Raw genomic sequence first — 13,048 nt, forward strand, 5'->3', positions numbered from 1 at the left:
AGCACCACACTGGCATGTAGCAGGTGCTCAGTATTTGTCAAATAAATGAACAAACACTACAGACGTGACTAAAGGTATCAAAAGAGGAAGAGCTCAGGGAAGTGCGCTCTCCCACAGGAGGTAGGGGGACCCATCCTTCAGAAGATTCTTTTATTAAAACTGGGTAACATCGATAAGGGGACAGTACAAAAAAAATTTTGGCCCATGAAAAAAACATAATTCAGTTAGTAAAAACAGTTATCTTCAACAAGGACACTGTAGGAGTGCTGAGCTTCCTTCTCATGGTTCCAGCCAGGAGCCGGGCCAGGGCTCAGCTGCCCCAAGGTTGTCCAGTGTCACTGTGGGGAGAACCTCTCAAGGGAGGGAATAATGGCAGGAAAGGGAGGATGGGTAGATAATTCTGCTGTCTCCAGTGCAGAACAGGCAGGTTAGATAAGGGGCTGGGGGGATGTGCTCGCAGGAGCCTGAGGAGGGGGTGGGGAATCAGGGGCTTTGTCAGTTCTGTGGGTCTAGAGCCCATGCTGAACGGAATTCCCCCTCTGTGCCCAGCTGTCTCCCACCCTGCTGTGTAGAGTCTGCGAGCCTGGGATATGCTAACTCGGGGGTGATACAACCTGGAAGAAGACTCTGAGGCTCTCCTGGAAAGATGCAAAACCATCTCAGTTCCAAGGGGCCAAGATCACAAGGTCCTGCTGCTACCTGAGGGGTCTGAAGCTTTGAGGGCAGGGGCTGGGGAGTCACAATCCTGTGAGGCAGGGAGAGGGAAGAGTCACAAACCCAACTCGGCGCTATTCTCCAGCCCTAGGCGCTTTCACTCCTCAGTGCCCTAGAAGTCACCAGTGGGTGTCAACTGGGCAGACAAGGGACAGGAAGACAGGGAGGGCCCAGGACTTTTACCCGTTTGATTTTAGGCCTGTTTCTCCATTAAGGGATGGGGTAGTGGGGCAGGGTGGAGTGAATGGGTCACACCTCCAAGCAACAGCAGGAAGGAATAGTCTCTGCTGGCAATGACAGTACCCCAGATTAGCTCCCTGGGGCCCTGAGAGGGAAAGGCAAGACTCCCCCACCCAAATGCCCTGGGTTAGGGTAGATATGAGGGAATCCTAAAAGGGCAGCTACAGGAGTGTGCTGGGGGGAGCAACAGTTAAAGAACAAACTCCAATACTGATGTGAACCCCTTACTAAGGAGATAGCAGGCCAATCCAGAGGGCTGGGGACTGACCTGGGGCTCAGTGGAGCCCAAAAGCCAGGGTTCCTTTAGTGCTAGAGGGCAACAAGTGAAGGGAGAGTTTGCTCCAAACCTGTGGAGGGAAGGAAGGAAATTGGATTCTGTTATCAGGAGAGCCAAGATCAACTAGCTTATAGAGTGCCCCCAGGCCTGAGTCTTGGAGAAGGGGCTAAAGCTCCCAACTCCTGGGTCTCTGAAGGGCAGGATCAGTGTAGCTGGTCCCCTTGAAGACCACCTGGCCTTAGACTCAATCCATTCCAAGCACTGATTACCACTACAGGTTCTCTCTCTAACACTATCTAGAGGTCCTATGTAGACCAGGGGAGGGTAGAGGCACATGGGAACTCTGTGGGGCAAAGGTAAGCTGGGGGTGGGAAGGGATGGGGTGAGAGAAGAGGGCAAGAGCTGTCTTGTGAGACAGAAATGTGAGACCCTCTTCATTCTGGTGTTGTCCTTGAACCAACAGCATCCCCTGGAACGCCCCAAGTGAGACCAAGGCAGGTGCTATGAGGCAGGCAGCACAGGGCCCAAATAAAGAATTGGTGCAGCCAAATCAGGGCTGAGGGAGAAGCCCTATGTATTTCGGATTCCCAGGGCTTGCTCTAATTCTTGTCGTCTCTGCTGCACCTAGGAAAAAAATGGTGGAGGGAGTGCAAGATGAGACAAACCAGAACTTGTTATCCAACACCCACCATCCCCGCCAGGGGTACAGACCCCGTGCCTTTTCCTGTGTACCCCAGGTACCTACCTTGGAGTAGAAGTATCGGCACACAGCCTCCTGAGCCCAAGGCTGGAAGTAGAACTCAGCTCGGCGCTCTTCCTCCGGGTTACCCACCACGTCAGTCATTGTCTGAGGAAAATGGGGGTGGGAGGAGGAGGAGGAAAATGGAGAATAGACTTGTTTCCTTCCTTCACACCTGTTATTGGCTGAATTGTACCCTCCCCCAAAATGTTGAAATCCCTAACACTCACATGTAAATGTGACTTTATTTGGAAATAGGGTCTCTGCAGATGATCAAGTTGAGATTAGGGTAGGCCCTAATCCTGTATGATTGATATCCTTACAAAAAGGGGAAATTTGCACAGACACATACAGAAGGAAGACAATGTGAAGACAAACAGAGACCACCACCTACAAGCCAAGGAACGCCTGAGGCTACCAGAAGCTAGGAGAGCCGCATGGAACAGATTCTCCCTCACAACTCTCAGAAGGAACCAACCCTGCTGACACCTTGATTTCGGATTTCCAGCCTCCACAACTGTGAGACAAACTTTTGTTTAAGCTACCAAGTTTGTGGTAGTTTGCCACAGCAGCCCTAGCAAACTAATACAACACCCAAGTCACCCTCTGCTATCAACAAATCATTGCCTTGTTCAGGAATCTTTCCTGGCACCCTTTTCCCTTGCTCGTCCGCTCATCCTCTGCAGTTATAGTCACAGTCACCACAGGGTAGGTGAGAACTGAGGGCACATTTCACACATTCTGTGTCCACTTCTATCTTCTTGCCTGAGCTTATGGTGCAACCCTTTCTGGGAAATATCTTCAAATCCCACATTTTCCATGAAGCCTTTCCCAGCAATTCTAGCCTCATCCATTATCCCTTCTCCTTTGGATTATCTTACTGGTACCCGTCAGTACTGGTAATGTCTTATATGGTTTTCTACTTTTTATTGTATTAGCCTTGTTTCTCCAAATAGAATGCATGCTGCTTTTGAAAGCAGAAATTAGGTCTTCTACTCTGTAACCCTGACAATATGGAACAGTGATAGTGGGGTAAGTTAATCAACACTTGATGGTTCTGCCTCCATTTCCCTATTTAATTGTAAAATGGACCCTGAAACATGCTAAAGAAAAACCTGGTCCCTCACTTCCCCCTCTGGCTCTTCCATTAGCTGCTACAGAAATAAAGCAGAGGGTAACTCACTGACCTAAGTCACTTTGGACCTTTCCTAGATTCTTTACCTTGAGGTCCCGGCACTGGGACTGAAGCCAGTCATTGATGAAACCCTGAGGGTCTCTGGCAAAGCTCAGCATAAATTCCCGCTGGGTCTTCAGCTGGTTGATAGTTTCTATTGTCTCATGGATCTGAAAGGAAGAAGGAAGCTCATACCATTTTCAAACTAGGGAAATGCAAAGTTAAATATAAGACAGTGCCTGACATCTCCATGTGCCACTCCCAACCTAGAAAGAGTGCTGCCCACAGCCAGAACTACCATGCTCCGGCCCTCAGCATTCTTTCAGCAGGTAATCTGCACTGGTTTCTGTCTCTCTGTATACTCCATGTGAGGAAAGTTTTCCTTTTGGTCTACTCACTGCCCACTATGGGCAAAGCTACGTGGTGAATACTTAATCCATAGCACAAACAGGTCCAAAAGCACTCTCAGCTAGAAAAGGAGTAGTATAGAGAGCTGTCTCATAACCTCCAGTCTCTAGGTTTTATTCTTAGCTCCCTTTTCTTTCTACATATTCTTCCTGGCAATTTTGTCAACTTGTATGTCTTCCATTCCACTGACAGGGTGATGAGTCCCTAGTCTATAGTCCAGAATGTCTATTTTCTTTTTTCCTTCTTTTTTCTTTTTTTTCAGACAGGGTCTCACTCTGTCGCCCAGGCTATATTACAGTGGCCTCATCATAGCTCACTGCATACACCAACTCCTGGGCTCAAGTGATCCTCTAGCCTCAGTGTCCTGAGTAGCTGGGACTACAGGTGTATACCACAACACCCGGCGAATCTATTTTTTGTAGAGACGGGGTCTCGCCCTTGCTCAGGCTGGTCTCGAACTCCTGGCCTCAAGCAATCCTCCCACCTCGGCCTCCCAAAGTGCTAGGATTATAGGCATGAGCCACCACACCCAGCCCAGAGTCTGTTTTTTAAACTCCAACCAATCCAACTGCTTTCTTGACATCTTAAGGCACTTCACACTCAGTATCTCCAAAACTAAATTCACTACCCTTTACCCAATACCTGATTTTCTTCCTGTTCCCAATCTTAGTGAATAACCTGGGTGTCATCATAATGCCTCCTTCTCCCTCACCCTCATGCAAACAGTGGCCAAACTCCTTCAATTCCACTTTGATACCTTACAAATCTGTCTACTTATTTCCATCCTCACTGTCAGCACCTTAACTTCAGGGCCTTGATATTTCTCACATGGATTACTGCACTAGCCTCCTAACTGGGCTTCAAGCCTCCAGCTCTGCCCCCATCCAGATCTGCCCCTCTTACAAATCAGTCTCCACCTTCCTGCCAGTAATCATTCTAAATACAAACAGCATCAGTCCCTCCACTGGTGGTGATGAGGCACCCACCTCCCTACCCAGCGTCCTTTCCCAAAACATCCCATCCCTGGCACCCTGTGCTGTATCTAGCACTCTAGATGGCTTGTACTTCTTGAACATACCAGGCTCACACTCTCCTCTTTGGACCTTTACGTACCCTGTTCCCTCTTTCTGGAATATCATCTGCCTCCCATACCCCCAGCACTGATTTCCTTTCTCCCCTTTTGTTAACTTCCACTTTGTCTTTCAAGGTTTAGTTGAGGCATCAATTCTTCCAGGAAAGCCTTCTTTTCTCCTTTGTGTTCCCAGAACATTTTTGGCTTTATTTGCAGGGACCATGTCTAATAATAATGACAACAATAACAGTAGCAGGAGTTATTTATTTTTTTTGTTTTTGTTTTTCTGAGACAGGGTCTGCGTGGGCTGGAGTTCAGTGATGCAATCATAGCTCACTACAACCTCAAACTCCTGGGCTCAAGTGATCCTCCTGCCTCAGCCTCCTCAGCAGCTGGGACTATAGGTGTGCGCCACCATGTATGGCTAATTTTTTTATTTTTTCTAGACACAGGGTATTGCTATGTTGCTCAGGCTGGTCTTGAACTCCTGTCTTCAAGCAATTTTCCTGCCTCAGCCTCCCAAAGTGCTAGGATTACATGTGTGAGCCACTGCACCCAGCCATCATTTGTTGTTTTTATGTGCCAGACACAGTCTCATGTCTTTGCATACATTGTCTCATTACTATGAGGATTTATTAATCCTCATAGTAACCTTAGTAAAATCAGTACTATTTCACAAATCAGAAACTAAAGCTCAACACTACTGAAAAGTATAGCCAGACATCAGATCTCATGTGAGTCTGGCTCCATCAAGCACGTACTGGGTGTCACTATATTTTGAATGAATACTGAGAAACAAAAAGAGGCCTAGAAGCTGTGATAGGGGCTGGTGGCACCCAAACTACCCAGGGCAGAGACTCCTACCTTGTTGTCCAGAGTAGCAATCTCTTGTTGGCTGGCAGTGGACAGCAGAAAAGAATTCATCTGGGTCTTCAAAGTATCGTCCACTTCCACATCAATGTCATAACAAGCTGTCTTTTTCTGATCATTTGGGTCAACACTGGGGAAGAAATCAAAGGGGCCTGGTAAAGAGCCTGTCCCCTTAGGCTAAATACACAGGGTCAAAAGATGGGCCAGGAATGAAGGGAAAGGGGCTGACTAAAAAAGCACCCAAGAACTTCTGGGTGTGACAGAAAATGTTCTGTAGCTTTACTGCAGTACTAGCTACACAGTGTATACATCTGCCAAGAGTCTTCAAACTATACTCTTTCAGTGGGTACAACTTATTATATATATATTATACCTCAATAAAGTTGGTATCTTTAAAAAGTCAATGGTAAAAATTCAATTAGCGCAAAAGGTATCCAGTGAAAAGTTCCTTCCTCCCCAGAAGAAACCACTGCTACAGTATCTTCTGTATCTTTTTCCCTTTTAAACTAAAATTGACCCTCAAAGTAAAGTCAAATAAAACACACACACACAAAATAAAAAGCGGCCTAACTTTAAGCACAGGAATACAGGTCAGACTGGCTTCCACGGACCCAAGTTATAGCTTCTAGGAGTTACTATTTGGGTGAGTGATGGTTCAGGGTTTAAAGAAAGTCATTACTGGAATTAGCATGGAGTAAATGAGAGAAGGCAAAGAGACTACTATCCAACTACAGAGACATGCTGTCTTCAGGAAGAAGTACTTTTCTTCATGCCCTATCTGCCTAGACATGCCTTGCTTTCCATCTTCCAAACAAAAAAGTGCATAGAAGTAACAGATCTGGAGTCCCAGACCAGAGTGCCCTACCATCAGTGATGCAGTGATGAACTGGCAAATGTTTGACAACTGATCCTCCAAAGGAGTGGAGGGGTGGGGGATGGTTCTGACTTTTAGCATTTGCTGATCTTTGTGATTTAAATATTCCCAACATGGCTGATTCCAATCTACCAACATTACCTCACTGTTCAGGGAGTTGGGAAAAGATGTGCAGTAACCCATCATTATATAGTGTTTCCACCATACAAACACCACAGACATAAATAACCTCAAGGGCACAAATACTAGTAAAACGTAATAAAATAATTACGAAATAAATTTTGGGTATGTATTACCCTCACTTTTAATATAATATATTTAAATTGATATAGTCTAATTTTAAATGACACCTATGTTTAACAACCTGCTTGCAAAATTCCTGAAAATTTAACAAACAGCTCACATAAGCTGGAACAAGTCAGCTCCAGCACACCACACACATAGCCTTACCTGATGACATGATTAATGATGATAGGTTCTGGTGGCATAAGCAAGGCATGGAGTCGTTGAGGAATCTCTGAAAACTTCATACGTTGAGACTCAAATATCTATGGGAAGAAAAAAAACAAAAACTAGAACTTGGCGTTTTAAGTGTAAGTAGTACTGTAGTGGTTCTACCAAAAGAATGAGTCTTTTACTTACCTGCTGGAGGTATTTGTCACAGATGACAAACTCCCGCTCATGAGGGTCCTGGAGCTTATGTGTCTTAATATATTGCCACAATGCTTGGATGATCACGGGACGGGTCTGGGTGTGGATGCCCAGGAGCCGAGCCAGGCGAGGGTCTAATTTAAACTGGGGAGGCTGCAGAGAACCAAAGGGTATAGAGGATGAAGGCAGTTTGCTGAGTCTATGTGCAGCACTACATTTAAGCTATTCCACAAACATCAACATAGTGCTTTCTCTGGGGCAGGAAAATACTAGGAGTAACTAAGAGATGACCAAGACTCTATCTCCATACTAAAGTGGCAAATTATTCACAGCTACACACAAACACTTAAACGTCAGACTACTGATGGGACGAGGCTGTGAAAGCTGGACCCCTGCAGGCCACCACAGAATACCTGGTAATCCAGCATCAGTAGAACAGTACACCGTACATTCACGTCTCCTGGCCGCTTCACCTGGAAGCCATCAGTCTCCTGGGTAGTGGCGGTCCTGTGCCACTACAGAGAGGAAGATGTCAGGGGGTGCTCTCCCAGAGGAAGAGCTGGGGTGGGAGGGAAGAGCTTCTGTAATGACTGAATATTCAACTTTGATTACTGAGGCTACTGGAGAAGAACAATAGCATGAGGCATTTTTAAAAACTGCATATGACTTTGGGATTATTGTCTATATATAAATAGATTAACCTTTTGACTGTTTGGGGGGGTCACTTTTAAATTAGCCTGAATTTTCAGTGATAATTTTACCCACAAAAGGGGCCGGGCGCAGTGGCTCACACCTATAATCCTAGCACTCTGGGAGGCCAAGGCAGGAGGATCGTTTGAGCTCAGCAGTTCAAGACCAATCTGAGCAAGAGTGAGACCCCGTCTCTACTAAAAATAAAATGGAATTATATGGACAACTAAAAATATATATAGAAAAATTAGCCAGGCATGGTGGCACATGCCTGTAGTCCCAACTACTTGCGAGGTTGAGGCAGGAGGATTGCTTGAGCCCAGGAGTTTGAGGTTGCTGTGAGCTAGACTGATGCCACGGCACTCTAGCCTGGGCAACAGAGTGAGACTCTGTCTCAAAAAAAAAAATTTAAAAGAAAATGAAAAAGAAAATTTTATCCACAAAAGGGATAATACACATGTGAACAGTAACATGATGTAGCTATCATTTACTGAGTACTACGAATGAGAGTATTCTAAGACATTACCTGGATTATCTCATTTAATTCCCAGACATCCATACAAGACAGGCATGACTATACCTATTTTACAGATCAGAAAACTAATGCTTTGCAGAATAAAGTAAACTTGCCTAGGTCAAACAGCCAATAAGCGATGGAGCTGCAATTTGAGCTCTGGTGTGTCTGATTCTACAGTCCACATTCTTAGCCACTATACTCTACTGCTATAAAATTAAGTTAAATAGATTTATAAATTTCTACTGATTCTATGACTTACTTTCCTTATTAGATGGTAAAGACCTTCCCATGTCTCTTAGTGGTTGAGGTTAAGGGGCTGCAGCTACACTGACAAAGAAAGGAGTTAGTTAAGTTCACTTGGAGCGCTGGACTGTCATTCTGGTTTTGACTGTATCCCAAAGAATACTGTTGCTAAACATGGTATTCAAAACATTGCACATTCAGACTTAGCAATAAAGGATTTTGGTGATTTGGAATGTGAATCTAAATGGAGCAGAGACCAAGAGAAAGTGCCACATCTACAAAGGTAACCTTGACAAGTACTAAGTGCTCTATTAGCCAACCCTTTAACTAAAGCAACTGCTACTAGGGAAAAGTGTGAATGGTATGTGGATAAATACATCTCACCATTATTAACAAGAAAGATGCAGAGATGGCCTGCTATGTATAAGAGGCCTCCATTAGAATTTCCCTTGAATGTGGGGACAGCGACCAGGATAGTAACATTAAAAAGGTGGGACAAGTTAGAGTGCAAGAGCTCGAGTCCAAACTAAACATAGCTAGTGCCACCTGGAGTTCAACATGCAAACTGCAATGGTGATACTGTACACCAGGGGTAACCCTTTACTTTATGCCTCCCCTCTCCCTAGGCATTAAAGTTTGGCTCCCAAGTCCACCATCCTCCAACATAGAGTCAAAGCCTAGAAGAAGGCAGAACTACTCACTTCTACCAGATGGTTGTCTGGCCCATATAGGTCTTTGTCCAGTTCGATCACCAAGGACTTAAAAAAGGAAGAGAACTTCCTCTTTTGTTTGGTGGCATCATATTTGGACAAGGCTGACTAGAGGAGAGAGAGGAAAAGTCATGTTAGAAAAGGCCAGAAGAAATTTCCAAACACAAAGTCCTATAAAAAAGGAACCCTCAAGAACAATGGGAAAAAACTAAAAAATATCTTCCAAATATCTCTTAGGAGATGGCATAGTAGGCATCTGTGGATATTAAACCAGTCATGGTAGCAACAGAACCCTGAGGAAGCAGCCTATAACACATACAGGGTCACTGACTTACCCACCTCATTTGCCCAAGGGAAATGAGGCAAGTTAAGCCAAATCGTTGCACATAATAAAGCGAGTTTCAACAGAGAAAAGTCTGACTCTAAAGGGGAAATGAATCACAGGCAATAAGCAGCCAGAGCAAAAACAGCTTTATTTGGACAGAATGACACCACCAGCAGATGGACTGGACCTATATAGAGAAGAAGGAGGCTTTGACACTGAGCTCTGGTTCTCCTGCAAAATTGCATTCAAATAAGCTTGCCTGTAAGCAGCTAAAAATAGAGAGCCAGAAAATGTAAGGGAATGAGACAAAGGTGAGCTTCCCCAACGAGCTGCTCGGGCAGAAAGTTTGGGGGCTACCACCCATGAGCGGATGCTCCCCATAAAGCAACAAACAGCCTGTCACAGAAATCTATCCTACTTAAACCATGGAGTGTCTCCAATGAAAGCTCGAAAGATGGAGATGCCACAGTGAGATATTAAGGACCTCAAGGACTCAGAGAGGAAACATGGCCTCAAATGCTAAGTACAAACTGACTTGATTTAATTAAAAAAAAAAAAAACTGAACTAAATAATTTGCAGATATTGCTAAATCCAGTAACCAGCAGCACTAGGAGGAAGGTAAACAACAAATCAGATCCCAGGACAATAAGGTTCTGGATATGACACCAGTGAGGGCCAAAGCTGTGGGAGCCAAACACAAAGGACCATTGTCTTTCAGTGCAGAGAACAGAGTATCCCTCTCTGGGCTGCTCCCAACAGGAGCTGTGAGCCCCAGTCAGGCTTCCTGCCGACCAGACAACACTGCTTATTCCCAGAAGCTCCCACCCTAGATGCCAACCATGGTGGACCTTGAACTCACATCCTCCAGGAGCCGTCCTTCTACCCGAAGCTCCCAGGAAGCCACCGTCCCTTCCCCATCCTCGGCATCTGACTTAGCCGGATTGAAAGTGTTAGAAATGAAAATTCGCAGCTTCCGTTTTTGCTGAGGAAGGCAGAAACAGGATTGATGGTGGGGCTTCAGTGGTTTGATGTTGAAGACAATGGTCTCCCCAAACCCCAAAGTTACTCCTAACAGGCTGGCCTACTGTCTACCCAGGCCCTCGGGTGAGGGGATAAAGATTCCATTTAGAAGAGGAGTACAGGCCACTGGCCTGAGTACAAGTGTGTACTCTGGGATGCCAGGTGAACAAAGTCATGCAAGGTGCCAGGTTCCCAAGGTAGCAGAGCAGTTACAGCAAAAACACGGACAGGGTATATTTTTGGTGCAAGAGACATCAAAAGCCCCTCCCCCTTTGCCATTCTGTTCTTATGCTTCTAATGTAATTCTCAGTTTGTAGGCGGAAGGGAGAGACGCAATTTAAATGCCAAACAGAGCTGTGCTGCGCCTTTTATTTCTCATCCTAAGCCTGCTGAAGGTTCCCGAGTCCTCTCCTTTGGCTTTCTGCCTAGTGCTTTGCTGTGTTACCTTGATGGGACGTTTCAAGGCCTCCTGGATATCTAGCCGTTTCCTCATGATAGTCTGGTCCAGTTTCCTTTCAAAAGCCAAGAGATCCATATACGCCTGGGATTCTGGTACCAGTTCACGAATCTTAGGAACAGAAAAATATAATCACGATCTAGAGATGATTATCTCTATTCTCAAACTCACCACATCTTCAAGACCTATAGCCTGGACTCACCCTTTGAGGTAGAATTTTGTCAGCCATCTTCTTTTTCTTTGCACTGTTTGGAATAAATACTATTATCAGGTTGGAATAGAACTAATCAGAACATGAAAATAAGCTGTGAGCACCTCCATTTATAGTAAAGTGAAGGGACTGTAAAGCTTCCCTCAAATCAAAGAAACCTCCCTCGCCCCAACACCACCACAAGACACTCTCAAAGATGAGTCCGGCAGCACCATCTGCTGACACAGCACCACCACTTCTTGATTCAGGTACTCCCACCACCTGCTGCCTCCCCCCTCCCTTCTTCCCTCCCTCTGCCCCAAGGGGTCACCTTACTTGTGGTTTCGATTTTGGACCGCCTGCTGCTGGACCTGCTGGATCTGCTGAGGCGCAGGTCTCTTGCGGGATTGGTCCATCCCTGACTGGGCCAGGCCAGGTCGGACTGAAGGGTTCCCCCCATAGCCAGGGGGTCCCATGGAAGGTCCCTGAGGTGTCATTCGGCTGCCTGGCAGCATACCTGGTCTCTACAGAGAGGAGAGGACCCAGAGATGTCATGGTTTCCCCTGCTAACCCTACCAAGAAAGGGAAAGTGGGGGATGTCGGGAGTTTGAATGAAACAAGGGGAGGGGGGTGGAGGACAATGAGAGGAGAGCCCGCTGCCTCTTTGAAATATAGGTAACTGGAGACGCCTTCTGCTCCGGTAGTGATTCCATAGAAAAATAGGGCCTAAAAACTAAGAGCATATTCAAATTCTCTCCAATCTATCTTGGAAATGACCCATCAGACATTCCACATTTACTCTGCTAGCTACTATCTCTTTAGAAGCTGACCTCAATTTACCAGCTACACCTTCTGTGTTCCTCTGAACACTGGAGCTGCTCAAGCCCCTCTGCGCTGCAGCCCTCATACGCCCATCCCTAGCCCCGCTTCACCCACCCTGGTTCTCCACCGACTCCCCACGGAAACAATGCCCCTAAGAGCAGGTGGGGAGGCAGTCAGCATTCCTCCGCACTGCCTCCCCCGCCCCCACCCAGGGCACAAACCCCTCCCAGGGGAGTCCCTCCTACTTCTCCCCCCACCCCTGACACTCCCAGGCCCCCGCTCGGCCCCGCCCCCGGCCCGCGCGCCCCTCCTCCTGCCCCACTCACCGGATAGGCCGCTCCGGGCATCGGGGAGCGGTACAGCCCTTGACCCGGCGCCGGGCCCATTCGCACGGGAGGCCCCGGAGTTCCGCCCGGGCCCAGTGCAGCCGCCGCGCCCGCTCCACCAGAGGCTCCGGCGCCGCCGCTGGGAGCCACAGACTGAAAACCAGCCCGGGCCGCCATCTTCCCGGAGCCGCCGCTGCAGCTGCACAAAGAACCGGAACCGGAACTCCCCCCGCCCCCCAAGCGCCCCCCAAGCGCCCGCCTGTTCGCCGGGCCAGCCGGCCGGCGCGGAAGGCTCAGGGCATCGAGACTGTGGGCTAGAGGGGGGCGACTAGCGGAAAAGGCGTGCTGGCCACTCCTTTCCGTCTGCACGGTCCGGGAGGGACAACCATAGAGAAGAGCTGTGGGATAGAGAGGCCCCGTGAGCGGGCGCCCTCAGGCCGACGGAAGACAAGGACCTGGAAAGGGGGACCACAGCCCCAGCCCGGGTCCCATCCCTGACTCCAGCTCTCCGATGAAGAGGGCGTTGGAGTAACGGCGTCATCTTGGTGCAGTGCATTTAACTTTCCAAAGCGCTTTGACTGCTTTTCGTTTCATTCTCTTACTGCTATAACCACGGGGGCTAAAGGGGAGGACGTACTGTTTATTCCATTTCACAAATGGGAAAGCTGAACTCAAGGAAATGACTTGCCAAAGGTCAACCAGCAAGTTAGCAGTAAGTCAAAACCAAG

At 47.3% G+C, this 13,048-nt stretch overlaps 1 protein-coding gene across 4 annotated transcripts; it reads right to left on the minus strand.

Annotated features, from left to right (window-relative positions):
• Nucleotides 1-69: 69 nt before the first annotated feature.
• SMARCD1 (SWI/SNF related, matrix associated, actin dependent regulator of chromatin, subfamily d, member 1) lies at nt 70-12,883 on the minus strand. 4 transcript variants are annotated; one of them, XR_006735963.1, is made up of 15 exons: nt 12,321-12,883; nt 11,509-11,696; nt 11,185-11,227; nt 10,971-11,093; nt 10,365-10,487; nt 9,171-9,287; nt 7,433-7,534; nt 7,011-7,172; nt 6,819-6,916; nt 5,489-5,624; nt 3,192-3,314; nt 1,977-2,078; nt 1,661-1,855; nt 1,223-1,301; nt 70-745 (listed from the first exon to the last, which is right to left on the minus strand). XR_006735963.1 is itself a non-coding variant. In XM_045554950.1 (13 exons), the coding sequence occupies exons 1-13, from the start codon at nt 12,495-12,497 to the stop codon at nt 1,802-1,804; spliced, it is 1,548 nt and encodes a 515-aa protein (XP_045410906.1). In that variant the 5' UTR covers nt 12,498-12,883; the 3' UTR covers nt 70-1,801. The 4 variants fall into 4 exon arrangements, 1 of the variants encoding a protein (XP_045410906.1); XR_006735965.1 differs by having other exon boundaries at nt 1,223-1,855; XR_006735966.1 differs by lacking the exon at nt 10,365-10,487 and having other exon boundaries at nt 1,223-1,855.
• Nucleotides 12,884-13,048: the final 165 nt, after the last annotated feature.

Source organism: Lemur catta, chromosome 6, assembly GCF_020740605.2.
Source record: "Lemur catta isolate mLemCat1 chromosome 6, mLemCat1.pri, whole genome shotgun sequence".
Taxonomy (NCBI): Eukaryota; Metazoa; Chordata; class Mammalia; order Primates; family Lemuridae; genus Lemur; species Lemur catta.

Excerpts from the sequence above, each read along its gene's own strand:
- SMARCD1 (XM_045554950.1), bottom strand. The coding sequence starts at position 12,497 with ATGGCGGCCCGGGCTGGTTTTCAGTCTGTGGCTCCCAGCGGCGGCGCC. Across the intron at positions 7,173-7,432 it reads TACTGATGCTGGATTACCAG|CCTCCCCAGTTTAAATTAGA; the intron begins GTATTCTGTGGT and ends GGTTCTCTGCAG. Across the intron at positions 6,917-7,010 it reads GTGACAAATACCTCCAGCAG|ATATTTGAGTCTCAACGTAT; the intron begins GTAAGTAAAAGA and ends TTCTTCCCATAG.